This window comes from Stegodyphus dumicola, chromosome 10 (genome assembly GCF_044657685.1).
Source record: "Stegodyphus dumicola isolate Sdum_Otavi_A_Nest chromosome 10, ASM4465768v1".
Taxonomy (NCBI): Eukaryota; Metazoa; Arthropoda; class Arachnida; order Araneae; family Eresidae; genus Stegodyphus; species Stegodyphus dumicola.
The window spans coordinates 58,528,357-58,548,099 of record NC_140777.1 but is presented as its reverse complement, the minus strand read 5'-3'; the positions used below and the strand labels follow the sequence as shown (position 1 = coordinate 58,548,099).

At 35.5% G+C, this 19,743-nt stretch overlaps 1 protein-coding gene across 4 annotated transcripts in view; it reads right to left on the bottom strand.

Moving 5' to 3' along the window:
* LOC118188233 (carbonic anhydrase 1-like) overlaps positions 1-19,498 on the bottom strand; it is a 104,716-nt gene extending 85,218 nt beyond the window's left edge. For 2 of the 4 annotated variants that reach the window (XM_035358625.2, XM_035358626.2), the window contains exon 1: positions 19,057-19,496. In XM_035358625.2, the coding sequence (XP_035214516.1) occupies positions 19,057-19,273 (217 nt within the window). In that variant the 5' untranslated portion in view covers positions 19,274-19,496. Of the gene's footprint in view, positions 1-19,056 lie in introns of all 4 variants that reach the window. The other 2 variants (XR_004758078.2, XM_035358628.2) reach the window with 2 other exon arrangements.
* Positions 19,499-19,743: the final 245 nt, after the last annotated feature.

Genomic DNA, 19,743 nt, shown 5'->3' with positions numbered 1-19,743 from the left:
CTTAAATGTATCAGGTTGGATATTTGCAATCCAGTCAACTTTAACATTTTTCCCTTGATGGAAAATAATAGATCGATACCGCCATCTTTAAAATTTTAAATTTGTTTCCTTATGGCTACCTGAATTTTATCAGTCTTTAATCGTTTCGACTGTTTTTGTTTTTATTTTTTCTGAAGATGTTTCCTTTTCATTTGCATATAGGACAACATGATCCTCTTTCCTCTTCGTCTTCACTTCTATAAAACCTTCTTATCAAGAATCAACTATTCCTAAAACAAGATCCAAAAAAGATTTTTGTAGCATTTGATGCGGTTGTTTAGCTTTATCCTCTAGTTTGCCTTCAGGACTGAGATTTCCAAAGCTTGAGATATAATGAAACTATGTAACACTACTTATGTTTTAAAACTCTTTCTTCTCAAGGACACAGTAACCCTAGATGATACCTCAACGGAAGTCTCTAACTCGCCTATTGTAGAGCGAGCATCACCTATTAAGTCACTTTGAATTATTGCCACTGTTTGAATTCCTTTGTTCATATTAATTTGAACCGGGACCCTGAGGTTTCTCCGCATTGAAATACAGTTTGGTGCTAGCCCCCTCCCTTAAAAGGAGGAGCCCCAGAACACGACAAAGTTTCAAACTCCAGGAAGTTTTCAACGTTGACCAAAAAAATAGAAAGTTTGTTATTCAATAAACACTTGAACAACTTCAACTCATAAACTTACCCTTGGGAGAATACTGGCAGGTAGAAAAACACCCCGACGACAGCGAAAAGACAACATTTACTACCGCACAAGGATTTTGTTAGCTCAAGGTGATGCCATTTAGATTATGCAATGCACCGGCAACGTTCGCATGCCTAATGCAGACTGTATTTTCAACGAAGCTTGTATGACATACTGGTATGACATTATCATCATCATTTCCATTGTTTGAAAATCATTTAGAAAATATTAGGAGGATGGTTCAGAAATTGAAGGAGGCCAATCTCAAGATAAGTCCTGTCAAATGTAAATGGTTCAGGAAAGAAATGATTTACCTCGGACAAGTCATCTCTAACATACGCGTATGTATGAATCCGGAAAAAGTGTTGGCAGACAAAGATTGAAAAGACGCCCCGAAAATGTTCACCAGCTGAGAAGTTTCCTGGGGCTTTTCACCTAATACAGGAGATTATGTAAAGGACTTTTCTTCCATCGCAAGAGCTCTTCACAAACTGATAGAGTGCAATCAAAAGTTCTTATGGACAAAAGAATGTGAGGATAACTTACACACTTTTCGTCAAATTGAAGAAGGCTTTAACATCTGTGATTATCTTGACGTATCTTCAGCTCGACAAACCATTTATGACACGGATGCGAGGAATGAGACTATCGGTGCTGTTCTGTCTCAAGAAATAAACGATCAAGAATTTGTCGTAGCATACTGCAGCAAGTACCTATCTAAACCGTAGAGGAATTACTGTCATCAGAAAAAAGTTGTCACCATAGTTAAAGACGTAGAACTCTTCCACCATTATCTTCTACAGCAGAAAACAACCGCTCCTTTACAGATCGTGGGCTTCCTTCTTAAATTTCAAGGATCCCGAAAGATAAATAGCCAGATATGGATACAGAGATTCCAGGAATATGGCATCACTATCCGTCATCGGAAAGGATCATCACATGGAAACGCTGACGCCCGTCTACAAGAATCTGCCCAGAAATCTGCCGATGTTGTTCCACAGTCAAAGCAAAATAAGAGCTGCTTAATCTGGTCATATGCCAAGTTACCAGTTCAAGATCGTCTGACACAGACCCATGGAGTGACGAAGCAGTCAAGAAAGACCAAAGTTGGAAGGTGGCAACATTAAACCTATAACTGACTTAATGGAGTCTTCAAATACGAAACCTACCTTATAAGACAATCCGCTCTATCAGTCGTACGACAAAACAATATTTGACTCTCTGGGACTCGTTCCATATTCGAAAACGTTTCTACTGGAGTAAAGCAAAGGCTGAAGTGCACAAGTGGTGCCAATCTTGCGATGCCTGTGCGAGTCTGAAAGGACCGAAGAAACGCAGCGGAGGGAAACTGGAACGTTATAAGTGCTTTTTAAACGCATCGATTTCGGCATTCTGGAACCCCTGCTACGAACTGCTAATGCCAACAAATACATTCTCGTTATCACTGATTTCTTTACGAAGTGGCGTAAGCGTATCCTATCTCTGATCAAGAGGTTATGACGGTAGCAGATGTAATAACACAATATTGGATTTCTAGTTTTCGAATGCCTCATCAGTTACATTTCGATGAAGGAAGGAATTTTATCTTAGCTGTAATTAAAGAACTCTGTAAACTACTCGGCATAGACAAAATCCAAAGTGCCTTTGCACCGTCAGACGTCATTGTAGTAAGGTTTATTTGAACCATCACTAATAATCTCTCGCTGATGGTTTCCAGAAATCAAGAGGACTGGCACGCAAAGTTACCTCTGTTTTTACTGGCTTACCGCAGTACTGTCCAATAGCCTACAAACTATTCCGCATGCCAGACGCTCTTCGGTCGTAACTTTTGTCTGCCTTGTAATATGTTGTTTGGTCGCCCTCCGGATGCGCCTTCATTGCCTGAGGAGTACATTCAAGATCTCCAGGCACGGTTTGAAGTGATGCACAAATTTGCACGAGAGTGAATCAACTTGGCAACGGAAAAGATGAAGACCCAACAAACAACCCAAAAGTCCAATACAACATGACAGCACATCGATTAAACTAAGGCGACAAGGAGACAACGAATGTGTGGTTGTGGAATCCAATTCGACGGAAAGGATTCTCTCTCACAGTCATCCTGGAATGATAATTACACAGCTTAAATAAGCTGAGCGACATTGTAGTTCGGATCAGTTAGTCCTCAAATTCGAAACCAAAGTCGTTCATTAAGACAAGCTAGCCCTACTATGCCCACTACGTAGCCCTCAGAGTGTAAATAGTACATTAAGACCATGGTTCTATGTGTATATGAATTTGTAAACTCATGCATTTACTTATTGATTTAGCATTTGATTTGTTGTATGCTATATAATGAAATTATTGTTTTAGTTTTGCATTGAATTTCCTTAGTTGTGAGTATGGCTTCCTGTCCAGAGATTCGCCTGGGACATGCAATCCTGGGAAATGTTACGAAGCTTGCATAATTTATCATGAAATGCCTGAAGACAGTGAATTCGCTGAAGAATAAGATTACAGGGCCAAGTAAGTACATTTAACATTGAGAGAAATAGTTATCTCGCGAACTGGCAATGATTTTGGCGATTAAATTTTGCCGCCAAATTTGGCGGGAAATCACTAAAAAATGCCAAATTTGGTGATCATTTGGAAATATTTTAGCTTGATCCCTGCATAACTGTAATTAGTCTAATTCGTAAAAACTATATGTATCTGGGCCTTTATGTAACTGTAACTGTATATGCCTTCCAGCAATTTCGAGAAACCGAAGGTACTAGAAATTTCCGGGTGAAACTCTATAAGAGCAGAGAGAGCATTATTTCTCAGTTTTTAGTTCAGAACTGAGTTCGAAGTACTGAGAGATCTCAGTGGGAGCTTCGACCTTTAGATGCGCTTTGTACTAAAGGTTCAACTTTTTTAGAGGTTTGAACTGGTAACTACTGATTGTGCTCTATTATATTGAAAAGAGCTATACAAGTACTTTTGTAGAAAGACTATAAATTCTATAAAATTCATTACAACTAGTATTGGGCCATCTTACCCGCTCGGTAAAAAATTACAAGATGCCTAATTCTGATAAACTGAATTGAGGAGAGATTTGCTTTGCAGAGTATCGAAAGAAATTTCAAAGAGACTTAAATAGCTTCAACTAAGCTTTCAACAACGATTTGAATTCCAAGGCCTTGCTCACCTGTTTGCTTAATTAAAACAACGAAATGCCTGAGATTCACAATTTCTCCTCATTAGTGAATAAAGACGTGTTAAGGTTTGAACTATCAAGAGTTCAGCAAATTTAGCGCTCGGCCGGGGATAGGCTGTCTAGAGAAAATAAAATTAGAATAATAAAACAAACTTGCAGAGCGTCATTGATGATTTTGCTAACGGAAAAGCGCATTTTAAAATGTTGCAATTAAAGATTTGCTTCAAAAATTAATGCAAAGCTTTTATTTATTTCCGTATATATCCGTTTTGACATTTTATAGAATTGAATTTTTGGTGTGCACTGGAAGGGGGCCAAATGTTCCAGTGTCCAGAAGTCCTTATCTATTCTCTTGAATTTTGCATAACGAGGAAGCTGCGAGCGGCCTTGAGTCAGTTGGATCTAGCCGGGATGTCTTTTATCTTTTGGTTTTGCACTCAGTGGCCTTAGACTTTGTTCTTACAGCTAATTGCGGTGATCTGCGATAGTTCTGGCATGTTAAGAAAAATTTAACCTCCTCCCTGTTTTCATTTTTTGGGCTCTTTACAGCTGTTCATGTTGTCTATAAAAAGGGTTTCCTTCATACATTTTCAAGGCAGTCTTATTCCTCTAGCGCAGATTTTTACGAAGAACTCTAGGAATCCGTAGCACGCAATAATATGTATTTATGCAGATTATTATTATTACCCTCTTTAGACAAATAACCCTAAAAAATTTCTCTTATTACAGCGGACGCTGTTTAATGTGATCACGTTTGCCCACGGCTATTTTGCATAGTTACCAACCTTGAAATCTTAAATACCGGACGATTTTTGCCAGAAAACGGGGAGAAATGGAAGGGTTATACGTTGCGCGGCGACACCATTTCAAACGAACTCCAAACTGGCTTTAATTCAGTTATAATGCATGATTCATATCATTCAACTATTTGTAATACATTCTGATGTAAAATATAATGTCTTTGGCTAATTTCATTTTTTTAAGAAGTGTAAGAAATTACACTTTTATCCCACGAAAATGTTGAATATGGAAAAAAAGCAGCTATTTATCAAAGTACTTTTAAATATGATAAAAATAAAATTAATAATTAATAGCCATAGTTTTTGTGAGGATAAAGTAATGTATAATACATTCAAATGAACAAAATTAAATACATACATTAATTAATTAAACACTGCTCGAATCTTCAAGCCTACAAATGTCTACAATAGATTATGGCAACTCAGATCAAATGAAATTTAATACGATCAATAAATTTAATAAAAAAGGTACAATTAATATAAAATGAAATTTAATAAGAAAAATTATTCTCAAAATCACTAGAAAGAGAAGATTGCAATTTGCTTAATTTCAAGTTTCATTAGTTTAATAAATTCAATTTATTGCTGAGGAACATTTCCCTTTATAAGGTTGAAAATTAAGAAACATGAGATTTAAGTTATCTGCCAAGAGACCGGAAGATATGATGAAAAACCAAGACAGTTGGCAGCTCTGTGATAACATTAACCAATGGAAAAAATATGGCCTCCAAAATAGAAAAAGAATTTAACTAATTTAGCATAGACAGAAACGTTTAGAGCATTTTTATCAGACAAAAGCTTGATTATGAACTGTTCGTAATGTCCTTAATTCAAAAATTCATTTATGAATGGTTCATATCGTTTCTGAAAATTGTTTCACCGATGCTGTTACCCTAACCTTAATATCTGGAGGACATTTTTCATTAGATGAGAACATGCCAATGTAAGATCTTAAATTAAACAAAAGAGCAATCTACTTTACGTAGATATTTTCAGATAATTTTTATTTCAAGGAGGGGGATTTTTTTTTCCTGTTATATGCACGATTTATATTATATATTTGTATAGTTGCATATTTTTTGTATAGTTCATAAATGAGACCGCCAAAAAAACTGCTTCACTGAATAATTACAAATATCTACATTCTGTGAACTTAAATCTCACAATTATGTGCGTAGAAAAAATTTCAATTGTTTAAAAAAAGGCAATGTCAGGACAAGTTTCTTAGCTCTATGCCACGAGATGGCGGCACTAAACAATCATAATCTAATAGCTTGAAGCTACGTCAATATTCAAGGCTTAATTTCAAAAATTAGAACTGCCGGAGCCATATTACTGTGAGAAAGGAAAGAAAAAATAAATTAATTAAATAGTTAAAAATTAAAATAATTAAATTTAAATTAAGAGAAACGTAAGGAGATAAAGAGAAATCTAATAAATTATTAAATTAATTTTAAATAGTTAAATAAAAAATATCGACCTTGTCTTATTAGAGGCATTGACTGGAATAGCAATTCCACTTAGAAGCAGCTCAGTAGATCTCCATCGGAGTTCCTGATTATATGTATAATATACTATTCCAAGAGATGACAAGTATCACTCTTTCTTTCTTTCTTTCTTTTTTTTTTTTTTTTTTTTTTTTTTTTTTTTCAGCGCACCGAGGTAAAAAGATTAAAGCTCTACTACGGAGAATAGTGAGAATTCTAGAAACAGTATGAGAATATGGACGGAAATTTTAACGGAAGAGCGTAGCTTTGAAAATAAAGAGAGAAAAGTTCAAGATATTCTGATCGCGATGCCCTGTCGAAATAATTCTTGCTGTCAAGCAGAAATTTTTCCTGAATACGGTTCGGTATCAGACCAAGGTATCACTTTTAGTACTTTGAAGAAAAACAAAATTTGCCTGCTCTAATAAATTCATTGCACATCCTGGACAATAAGCTTTGACATATGATTCGAGGGGTTTTTTTTCCCTTAAAAGTCTCAACCTCTGCACAAGGGAAAGACTTAAGTGCGAGGGAAAGACAGGCCTGCATTCAGAAGTTAGAATTGATTTTTATGTCATGTTTAATATTAAAGCAAAATCTATCTGCTAAAATTGTGGTTCACTTACATAATAAAAGGGGCAAAGCCCTTTTATTTAGGGCCCCGATGCGCACCAGCTGAAATTATAATTTATCTCAAAAACTGAGAAGTACCAAAGCCGGGATCCGATGCAATTTAAGCTCTGCCAATACTGACATAATTATACATGACTAAAAATTCAAATGCGTGTGTTGTTTTCTCCGAGTGTCTAGGAAAAATTTCATTGTGTGTTAGAACTATTCATTGCTGTTTTTTTAATAGATGGATATGTAAGCAAATCGGGCGTTATGCCAAAAAATGGTGTTATTTGTTGTCGTCTTAGAAAAATACACTATTTTTCCTCCCAGTAGAGCAGCAACAAGTGCTCTAATATGTGGTGACCCTTAGGACACTCTTCTGGAACATTTAGTGTTTATTATGCCTGACGTACAGCCTTACATAGTCGACGATAATGTAAAGGCTAACCAGTATAGTCTTAAATAGAAGCGTAAAAATTCTCCGTAAGTAATAACTTACTACGCAATTCTATTATGTACGTAATATAAGCGTTAAAATTCCTCCTTTAAGTCCTTAACTTTTTTTATTCCTTTTATTAGCCCAAAAGGGTTATTAATTTAGTTTTGGTATTTTGCGTTGATTCACTTTTCAAACTGTTGGCACCAAATATTACAGCCTTGTATTATATTTAAAAAAAAATTAAATAATGAAGAATCTACATAAATGTATGTCTGTATATTTCTTGCATTATGATAAAACAACGGTACCTAGAGCCATCAGTTTGAACAACGTAACACTCCGCCGAATATGGGCATCTCAAATCCCTAATTTGGAATTTGTTTTATTACCTATTTCATATTTTGTCAGAAATTAAATAATTTTTCATTAAAAAAATCAACGATTTCAACGAGAACAATGTCAATACTGCACGGGAAGAAAAAAAAAAAAAAACATTTTGTATCTCCACCGCGCGAAACTTTCTATCGGAAATTCTGCAGATACGATCATTTTAAAATTATTTTGCGATATTGCTGTTGAATTGAATTTTATGGTTTAGGTGCGACGAACATGATATTTAATAAATAAAGGTAACACACAAAACGTTAAAAAAAGTAATGTAAAATCTGAAATCTTTCAGATTTATTTACTCCTAATGGCAGTTTACAAAGACAACTGTAGAGAGAACAAGCATAAATGAAAGAAAACAGCAAAACTAAAGAAAGAGTCCAGCGTATAATCTATAAATGTCTTTTGTGTCTCGCCTCCCAATGTCTCTCCCAAAGTGATCTAGCATTAAGTGCAGGGCAACAATTCGGATGAACTGCTATTACTACTCCATTTCGGTTATATGAATTCAAGGTCTTTAGTTTTGGCCTTCGAAATGCCCCATCTATATTTCAAAGTTTTAAAAACGAGGTTTTTCGTTGCTATTTATTCCCATATTTAGGTGACGCGTTAGTGGCTTCCTCAAAGGATGAACACAAAGAGCGTATTAATTAGTTTTTGAAAGGCTGAACACTTACGCTCTTTTTATTAATGTAGCAAAATATATAATGGGTGTTGAGCAAATAGACTTTTTGAGTTATGTTACCACAGTTAAAAGATCACAACAGCTTCGTGCCAAAGTTCAAGTAATTTTGGATTGTAAACTTCATGAAACCTTGCATGACGTACGTCCATTTTTAGACATGCTAAATTTTTATCGCAGGTATATGAAAGATGCTGCACAAACAGAAGCACTGTTATATGAACTGTTGAAGCGTGCAAAAAGGAAAGATGATAAGCAATGGATGATGTCATTAAACAATTTGAAAAACATAATGATGTCATAAAACAATTTGTAAAACGTTAAAAAAAATATCTAGCTGAATATCTACACTTCTGAGTTTTCCAATGCCTAGGCTTCCATAATCGTTGCATACATATGCCTTAGATTGGGTTGTAGGCTCAGTACTACAACAATATAAAGATAAAAAAAAAAAGTGGAAGCCAATAGCGTTTCGACGCAAAAAGTTGAATGAACATCAAAATACGTAAAGTTCTTATGATCATCAGCTGTTCAGTGTATATCTGTCTGTGAAACATTTTAAGTATATGTTGGAAGGCACAGAATTTGTAATCCTGACAAATCACAAACCTTTAACACCATTTGCATTTAAACAAAAGATTGAAAAAGCTTCTCCAAAGCAGTTGCGTCAGCTCCAGTATGCATCTCAATTCATCACACACAACGAGACATCGGCTAGTAGTGAAGATAACATTATCGCTGAAGCTTTATTAAGAAGCGAAGCTCCAATACTGATTATGAGGCAACAGCTCAAGAGCAATGCAGTGATAACGAATTGAAGGAATTGTTCTCTAATAATACATCTTCGCATTTTAAGTGCTTTTATCTGGAGAAACCTTAACGGTGTGAAGTGTCACAAAACATAATTGCCCCATATATTCCACATTTTCGAAGGATGATTTTCAAACGAACGCACGGAATATCAAATCCTGGCATAAAGTCTCTGTCAAGCTGACGGTTTTCAGAGTCATCTGGCCAGAAATTAAGAAATAGGGTATAGGCTCAAGCATGTATAACTTTCCAAAAGGCTAAAGTGATTCGGCACATTCAATCCAAATTTGCACAATTTGAAGAACTAGATGTTATATTTGGTGTTATAAATAGTGACATTCATTGCACAAATTTCACCATCAAATCATGACGGTGAAATCATCACCGTCAAATTGCTTAACCTGCATAGGTTCACCTATTGGATGAAGCCATTCATTTGCCAGACATTACAGAAATAGGAGAAAGACTTTTTACGCATACTGGATCTGTAGATTTGGTGTACACTGCAGAATAACAGACCAGAGAAAACAATATGAATTCAAATTATTTCAAAGTCCAACCATAATATGTGGGGCCAAGTTTGGCATACAGCCCTTTATCACCCGCAGATCAATGGGAAATTCCAAATTTTCAGTAAAACAAACACTAAAAGCAGCTATTAAAGCTTATAACAATGTGAAATAGACTGATGTCATACCAATTAGTGCTACTAGGACCGAGACCAGCAATAAGGGAGGATGCAAAACGCTCCAAAGCGCAAATGGTTCATGAGACCAGCTGCTGAGTTCTTCAATGAACCTGATATCTTTGCAAGCAGACTTCAGCGATACATGGACAATATGAAACGAATCAAAGGCTAACAAACTACGAAGCAGACAATCTTTGTTTCATAAAGACCTAGGCTCCTGTTCCTATGTGTTTGTGCGAATAGACAAAGTTAAAAAGCCCTTGGAAGCAGCCTATGATGGACAATTTCTTGTACTGCAGAAACATGAGAAACATTTTGGCGTATTATTTAAAGAAAGCAGTTCAGTATATCAGTTGACAGATTTCAGCCAGGTTACTTGTTTAGTATGAACGCCAACTATAGTAGTACGCCTGCAATGAGAGGGAAAAAAAATCAGAAATGAAGCAAATGAAAAGCAACACAAGAAACACGAATAAAATCAAACATTCGTCTTAAGGGCGCTCAACGCATGCGCTGCGATTAATGGCGTGTGGAAACGAGAGCGCTGTGACATTCAGAATCGGTGAGAACCGTAGTGTCGAGTTCTTCAAGGTCATCCTACATAGAATACAAATTCGTCTGTCTTAGACTTGGATGAGGAGAGCTGTCATCTAAGTTCCTTTTATTGCTGGTACAAATGGTGTAAACCGGATAATCGATTTAACATATTTTTTAGGAGTTTTAAAATTAAGTTCGAATAACAGCATATGCTCATCGCCCCCTACCACGCAAAAGTTCACCATCCCATAGCATCCCCCCTCGCCCCTCGGGGATTGATGTACCGTTCCCGTTGAGAACCAATGATCTACACTAAAAACTAAAAACAGAACAAACTTCATGGGCACATAAAGGCTCTTCAAAAATAGTGCACCATGGTACGGTGGCAGCGTATGATACGCAGTATGAAAGATTTACTGAAACGAATTCTTGGCAGTGCTAGTCTAAATTACAAGGAAATGTCAACAGTTTTATGTGATTGTGAGAATACAATCAATAAGAGACCATTCACTTATATGTCGGAGAATCCAGAGGAGCCATTAAGGGGCCGTTCAGACTGGGGTTTACCTAACGGAGTCAGTTTCATGCGTCGACTAGTCCTGCTATGCGTGCAGATCAGATTTTTCACCTCGCTGTGCTATGGAGGAAAACTGGTTTTGGAGATGGGTCGGCTAAGTCAGTTGCCCAGCATATTTCCTACATGAATACTGATTGTGGTACTCTTCATTTTGACACAAAAAAAATGGAAATAGTTAAAGAAAATGAGACACTTGCAAAGTGTTCAAGATTGTTTTCGAAACAGATTCCAAAGACAGTATCTGGCTGAGCTAGTAAGGATTTCGACCATTAGGGAAAGAAGTAATATTCAAGCAGGATATATGTTTGTGGTATCTGATAAAAAGAATTAACTGCCCTTTAGCTCATCTTGTAAACAGTGATGGAAACTGTTTACAGGATGAGATGGAAAATAGCGAGAAAATCGACTGAAATTAGCAAATGTAGACATTATCGTCCCCTTCAGCGGCTATATTCCTTAGACATTGCATCATCAAATTTAACCTTTCAGGACAAAGTTGGAGGCTTTTCCATTAAAAGGCTCAAATTATGCCCTCAAAAGAAAGATGGAGATTCGTTACACAGTCATGATAATTCAAAACCACATCCTGCAGCCTCGACATTATGCAGTAATAGAATTACTTCAAGTTCTAAATTAATATATACTCGAAGTGGACGACAGGTAAAGCAACCCAAAAGACTGAATTTATATGTAGTCTATTTTTACAAACATTGACAAAAATATCTATATTAGATTACAATTTTTAAGGAATACATTCATTTCCTAAGGGAGAATGTTGTGTATTGGTATTTATTGTTATCAATTTTAGAATTGGGTTTTATTTTTTATGTCAAAGAGACATGTTTCTATATACAGAAAATATTTTGTGAGTAGCTTGTGATAATAATGATATCTAAATCTTCTAAATTAGTAAAATGTTTTATATGAAATAAAGTATTTAGTTTATGATTATAAGAATCGTTTGTGTTACCTCTCTTGAGCAGTTACAACAATCCTTTTTGAATTCTGCACTGTTTAGAATTATGTCTTTTAAACCTGCTTTTGTAACTGCTGGTGGGAAACTTTCAGCGATCCCTCCTATATGTTTCAAATCTTCTTTTTTTAAAAATCTTCAAATCTTCTTTTTTGTTACGTTTTTCTTTTCTGACACCAGTTGTTACGTTATTTTCTTCCTTAACGTTCGTACGGGGTTCGTAGATTTGGAGTGAATAACGACGACACTTGATGAAGTATCGAAACACACTTTATTTAGCCAATATTAATAAAGAAAGTTCTAATAACACTTTTTACAGCCGTCGAAGATCTACTATAAACACGCTGGAACAATCAGCGGCACAGCCTTCACACTGTCAGGCAATAACGGTGGAGACAGCTTCCAGCAAAGCACACGACTCTGCTTTCCGGAGTACATCTCCCGACACTGGTTGGTCGTTCTCGGAACTCCACGTACTCTCGAGACTCTCAACGCTACAACTCGCGATGCACTCGACGACACACGAGCACAGCTCCCGACTCTTCTGTTCAGTCGTTCCCGGAGCTCAACACGCTCTCTCGACGATGCACTTACGAGACTCTTTCGATGCACTCGACGACCCACTAGGCACTCGCTGCCCGGCTGTCAACTCGATCGACTTCGCACGGACTGACTAACTCGAGACTAACTATCTCGGACTTGATGAGGCACTCACTATGGCCGTCTCGACGAGGCACACTCTCAATGACTGACTATCAGCTCGCTAGACGAGGCACACACACTCGATACTAACTGACTGCAGACCAGCAGCGTTTATATAGCTTTCGGCTTGTGTTTGACAACATTCTGGGCTAAACTGGTAAGAATTCGTTCCAGAAGGTTCTCCATCCGTCCATAGTATGTCGCTAAATGGGCGATTTCTCGCCAAATGTGACAACCCTGATTTCACTTGCCATTTTATGGCATCCTTAAAACTGCTTTGCGGGGAAGCCATCTTACCGCGCATGTACATTTCGTAACAGTATTTAATTTACGACTATAAAAATCTTTTGTGTTACTTCTCTTGAGCACTTACAACAATCCTTTTTGAATTCTGTACTGTTTAGAATGATGTCTTTTAAACCTGCTTTTGTAACTGCTGGTGGGAAACTTTCAATAATCCCTCCCATATGTTTCAAATCTTTTTTAAAACCCTCTATTACTTGAAACATCTTAAATACAAAAATAATCTAGAGGCAAAAGGCAGAAATGTAAAAGTTTTAAATATTTAAAAATATAAGTCAATCAAACTTAAGAATGAGGTAGCCCTTCATTAAAGTTGCATCATAGTTTTAAAACAGTCACTAGCACAAAAACTATGCCTGCAGTCATTATTTCATAGAAGAAATCACACTCATATTTCATAGAAGAACTTTCACAAAAATAGTAATAGAATTATTACTTCATTATCATGAGAAAAACAATATCCTTGCAACATCATTCCAGACTTGAATGTATTACTGTTGCCATGCATAAATTACTAAATTATACTAATTTACGCAAGGCTTGCTCATAAGCCAAGAAATATAAATTACAATAATAATAATGTATTCTTAACAAATGTACTATCGCAGGAGGAATCTATGTAACTTCACATTTAAAGTACCTTTCATTTCTGACAAATCTCATAGATTTGATATATATACCTTAGATTTCAGATAACACCAAAAATCCATCGGAGTGAGGTCAGGGGATCACAGTGGCCATGAAACTGGGAAGATACAGGCAGGGGCATAGCTAGTTTCCAGTGCCCGGTCACAACTGAAGAATTTGCGCCCCTTTCTGTGTGCCAAGTATGGAAAACATTTCATTAAAAAATTTCATAGCATCAATATGGTGCCCCTTGGATGCTGCACCTGGGGACAGATGTCCCCCCTTGCCCCACCCTAGCTACGCCACTGGATACAGGAGATAACTCTACCTTGAAATATTGTAGGGTTTGAAAAACCTTTTTATTCAAATAAAAGTTTTTTCCTTCTTCTCTTTTGTATTGTCACTGGTACTTTACAATGTTCTTCGTTGTAAATATTTTATGGTGGAAATTTTTGTCATACATGTATTGTTCCAACTCCATTTATAGTTTTTCAATGTGCTTATCAATTTGCACAGAGAAAAACTGGATGTTGCCATTCAAAAAATTTTCACTGTAAGCGTAACTGTGAGAACTCTAGTGTTTGAAATCATTACAATCTTGAGTGCATAATTTCAAATAACTTTACATGAAATTTCATTTTGATTGGTTGAGCAGATAGGGCATAAGGAATTCATAAATCAGGGCGAATTTTTTATGACCACTGTGCAACGGTACGTTGGCATTATTGTAACCACCTCGGTAGAAGTTGCTATATTTTCAGAAGTCACCAAATTGTGACAACCACATAATAATTCTCCAAGTAACCATATTGATAACTGAAAGTGTGAATAAGTAATGTCACCATTTTCATACCTGCTGTTTTGGTTGCATTAACAGCTCTAATGGCAAACTGCAATATTTTTGGTCTTCAGCTGAATTTTGAAATATGTGCTTGTAGGATTTGCTTGCAAACAAAAAGTGTTCAGTGAAATTTTTTCAGAAATGCAATGTTTTCCAATATATTTACATTTGATGATGTAATCCTTTTTGGAAAGGCAACGTGAAAAAATGTAACGAACACATTGGCATTCGATGCAGTAATCAGTTCAAGAATAGTCGTCTGCCATTGACTACAGCAGTCAGATTTATATACTGCTAGAGTAAATAATTATTGATTTTGTTAATTATTGATTTAATTAAATAATTATTGATTTGCTTGGAACAGTTAGAAATGGTTGGTAAAACTAAGGTAGATTGATGTATTTACATGTGGAAGATATGCAGAAAAAAGAAGAATGAAGAAACAAAAACTTATTTGTAAGTAGTTTTATAAATTGTTTCCCAGAATTTGAAATTACCATTCTTCTTCTTCAAAAAAAAAAAAAAAAAAAAAATTGCCAAAATTGTTCCAATAATACCAAAGTACCAACGTAGTATCCAAAGTTTCCATAATATAAAATTGTTTCAATAATACCAAAGTACCAATGTAGTACCCAAAGTTTCCATAATATAGTGCTATAACAATAATGCTCCAAAAAGTCCAGAAGATGTTTGAAATATCAAAATTATGATTTTTTTGTCAGCTTATTTATTTTAATATTTGATTACAATATTTTATTAATAAGAATTTATTACTGAGCAGCAACTACATAATTAAAGGAAATTAAATTAAATACTTGAACAACTAAATAAAAGACTATTACTAGCTGGGATGTAGTTTTTCCACATAATTTCTGAAATCATAAATTATATCGGCATTCCATCAATCAGTCTGGTTCTTTTAATTACAGAAAAACTGTTCACATATAAATGTATTCCCTACCAAAGTGACATTTCTTACTGCAAAAGTTTGTAACTGAGGCTATTTATCTTTTGAAAAGCAGGAAAAAAGGTTAATCAAATCTGTGTCTTCAAATCTTTAAGATTTACATCACAGTGTTAAGTAATTAGCCCCATAAGTAGGCTTTTTGGAGTGTTACTCATATTTGTTTCTTATGGTAAGGAAAATTATGTAAAACTGGATGCAGGATCATTAAATTAAAAAAAAAAAAAAAAAAAAAAACCTCATCAGATTGTTGCCATATTAATGTTAATTAGTTCTCAGGAAATATATTCGTGGACTACATATAGCTAGTGAGCTGCCAGTTCAAGACCACTGCTATACAGGATTGCAATTTACATCTTACTACAAAATTTGGTGCATTTATGTTATCAGGACCAAATTCAGAAATGTATGTATGAGTATGTATACACACACATACACATGTACATATATACATACCCACAAAATATATATTTCTGAATGTGGTCCCAATAATAGAAAAGTACCCACTATTTCCATTTCATTACCATTCAGTTTCAGTTTGGATGCAGAAACAAGATATTTTGAAGAGCATTTATTTTTCAATATCTATGTGAATTTTGCACTTGAATATATGAAACATTTTGCTCACATTAAAGCATAATAAACATTTAGATTTTTAGCATTACAGAACAACATTCAGCACACAAAAAAAAATTCTACAAAAAGATATAGACACCAACTTAAATAATGTTCTTTCAATTGCTCATTTCAACCGTGATAGTTTACTAACCATATGAGATATCAATTTATGTTAGTTATTTCATTAAACAAAGAATGAAGTAAGATGGCAACTTTAAAAACACTGGGACTTCCTTATTATAGTTGCCCCCTAGATGGGATCCTTAATCGACCGAGAAATCTCACCATATGGTTCTAACATTAGCATCATGTTACATTTTTGCTCTCACCACATGTTCTGATATTAGCATTGTGTTTCATTTTCGCGAAGGTTTTCGATTTCGCGTTGGTTCTTTAAAAACATTCCATTATTTTTTGTAAATATGTTGCTAAAAACCTTTTAATTCACCACATCAAGAGGTGAATGTGATATCATTTTTTTCAAGAAAGAGGTCTTTTATCTGATGAACAAGCACATGAAAATGGCTACAACATGAAATTATGCGTTAATGACAAATTCATGGTTTAGCCAAGTGTCATAATAAAAAAACAATGGGGCATGGCTCGGCATAATCTCAAACTAGCTTTTGGAATTTTGGTGGAGAAAATACATAGGGGAAAAAATTGTGCTTTTGCTGAATTGTTGAGAGCAATTTCAGAAATATGGCCTTGTCATAAGGATTACTGAAAATATTCTAAGGACAGTGACGTAGCTAGTGTGGGGCAAGGGGGACACCTGTTCCCAGGCGCAACATCCAAAGGGCGCCAAATTGATGGTACGAAATTTTGTAATGTAATGTTTTCCATTTTTGGCACACAGAAAGGGTCGCAAATTCTTCAGTTGTCCCCGGGCGCTGGAAACTTTAGCTATGCCCCTGTCTAAGGAGATATGGTGTTGGTGTATTTAATTATGGCAAAGCACACGAGGGCTATCTGCCTAAGGGGAGGGATGCCTTCATGGAGGACTTTCTAAGGGAAACTGGCTCATATACACATTACACATGGGGAAAACCACGAAAACGCCCATGCAGCCAGCCCGTTTGCGGGATTCGAACCTCAGACCGAACTACCAGTGTTCAGCAATGTTACCGCTAGGCCACTGGTGGGCCTAAGGAAATATGAGAGTAACATTTTATTATATATGGTGTAATTTATTTTTACATTTATGCCTCACAAAACCATAGTAGAGATTTTGGCACAATCCTTAAGTCAACAAATAAGGTCAGGGACTCCTAAAATAAGGAAGAACCAAAACATATTAGGCTAAAGTGCAGAATCGCCCACTTATTTGTTTGGCGTTTGTTTGCCACTTTTTACAAGAGTAAGAAGAATTGGATTTTTGTAAATTTTCTCTGACTTTTTAAGTGAAAATAGGTCAATGTGTACATGGATACTGAGTATGTGCAATTCCCAAAAACACGCCAAGCAGTGGGCGATTCTGCACTTTCCCCACATTTTATTTATAATACCGTCTTTTTCTGAAAATAAGACATCCTCCGAAAATAAGCCCTATCATGATTTTCGAAACTTTCTGTAAAATAAGCCCTATCGTGATTTTCGGAACTTTTTGTAAAATAAGACATCCCCCGAAAATAATCCCTAGTTAAAATAATATGACAAAAAGAATTCATTAAAAAATGCTGTCGATTTATTAAGTATAAGTAATAATATGTTTAGCTTTCCTAATACTCGTATTTCAGAGAAATGTTTGAAACAAAATATTCCGAGAAATTAATTGTTTACCTCTACAGTTCGTTTCAAATTCTTGGAATTTATCTTAACCAGTTCACCGTTTGCCCCAAGAGAGATACGTTCACAGGAAAGGCATCGTCATCCGTTCGAGTCAGCAGACTCTCGTCGGGGTGAAATTTGGGCTAAACCGTAACCCCCGAGACACATTCGATGCAGCAACTTTTTTCCAACCCCCACAGAATGAGTCGAAAATCAAAAGGGGTGATTGATGGGTTACTTATCTTCTCAGCGGTGTCACATTAGGATCACAGCGGGGCTGTTTCAGGAAAGTAAAAGATGGGGGCACTTTCTTCGAACAGCTACCCCCTCAACATATCTTATGAGATCCACAATAGCTTTCTGCCTTTCTATTAACGAACAAAGGGATTTGAATGCTATCTTTTCAATTCTTAATGATTCAATTCTTCTCTTTTGTTACAGGCCATCAAGAAAATGATAAAACACAATTCAAGGACATTTCAAATACTAGCTAATGCCCTTATTTTTACTTTATATAAAGCTTTTTCTTGACAATTAAAAATTACATTTACATTGTAATAGATTGCAATAGATTTGGGGTTGGGTGCAGGAAGTGGAAGTGGGGTTGGGTTGGGTGCAAAGGGAAAAATATCTGCTTTAAGGACAACACCAGTCTTTGTGTTTTATGTTGCCCCTTAGAGGGTCGTTATTCACCTTCCTTCAGTGTGACAGGTACGCTGTTCAATCTGATTTGAACAGAATTTCTAAATAAATATACTAATATATAAATATACTTTTATTTTTGCCCTCCCCCCGAAAATAAGCCCTAGCGCGTATTTTGGACCAATACTCTACTACTACCTTTACAATATTTTTTGCATAAGTAAGACAGTGTCGTATTTTCGGAAAAAGACGGTACTTAGGTTGTAAACAAGAACACTTTTATAAAAGGTGAGAACAACTCATAATATAAAACTAGCCAATACTGGTCCATATATTTTTCTGTAGAAAACTGTTCAGCACATGTTGTTCTGTATAATGGAAAATATCAGAACACTCAGCAAAATTTACATTTTAAAGTAATTCTAAACTACTATGAAAAATGTTCTCATAAATGTTTTGTCATGCTTAGTAAGCATTCTTAAAAACTCTTAAAACGGTTCTTATAAAACTTTTTTACTCTATTTACAGAAAGCTGTTAGTGAAAATACACACCAAGGAATAGTAATTAAGGAAATAATGTTCATATACATTAAAACAAAGTACAACTATTCAAATGAAATCCTTGAAAAAGTACAACTAGTTCTCAATAAAACTAGAATGTAAGACAATAATTAAAAACTTTAGAACTTACCTATTTTACCATAACCCCATTCAGTAGCAGGGGGTAGGTTAGAAGGCCAAACACAGTCCGGTAAAATGCAGTCATGACGGCGTTTGGGTGTGAAAGAGTGAGATCTACTTAAGAAGCATGCAGAGGTAGTTCTAAAGTGCAAGCGGGATTTGGGGATTGCAGTTCTACTCACTACAGGAAAACTAACACTACGAAAGATTCTTAAAATGGTTTGCATATTTATTATAGTCTGTATTGTATCAAAATATTAATAAATAAAACAAATAATGGCATTTTCCATGCATTTCGCGAAAATAATTTTTGAAGAACTACTACCTTTACAATATTTTTTGCATAAGTGACAACTGATGATTCAACTTGCACGTTTTCAACGGCTGAACCAGATGTAACCGACTTAAAGTTCTGTAGAGGAAAATGTAAACATTAGCACGAGGTATCTACTCCGCACTTTGCAGCTGCAGCTACTGCGCATGCGGCTTTGATATCGAAATTATGTCATTTGGCCTTGAAGAACAAAAGTGCGGATTTATGATGTAATAGGTATTACGATGATATTCAAATATTTATCATAACCTTAACCTCTTTTTGCTATCAATATTTTTTTTTTATTTATTTATTTTTTTTTTAAATTTCTTACATTTATCTATCCATTCTTCTATCAACAGAGCAAAGAGTAAAAGGGAACGT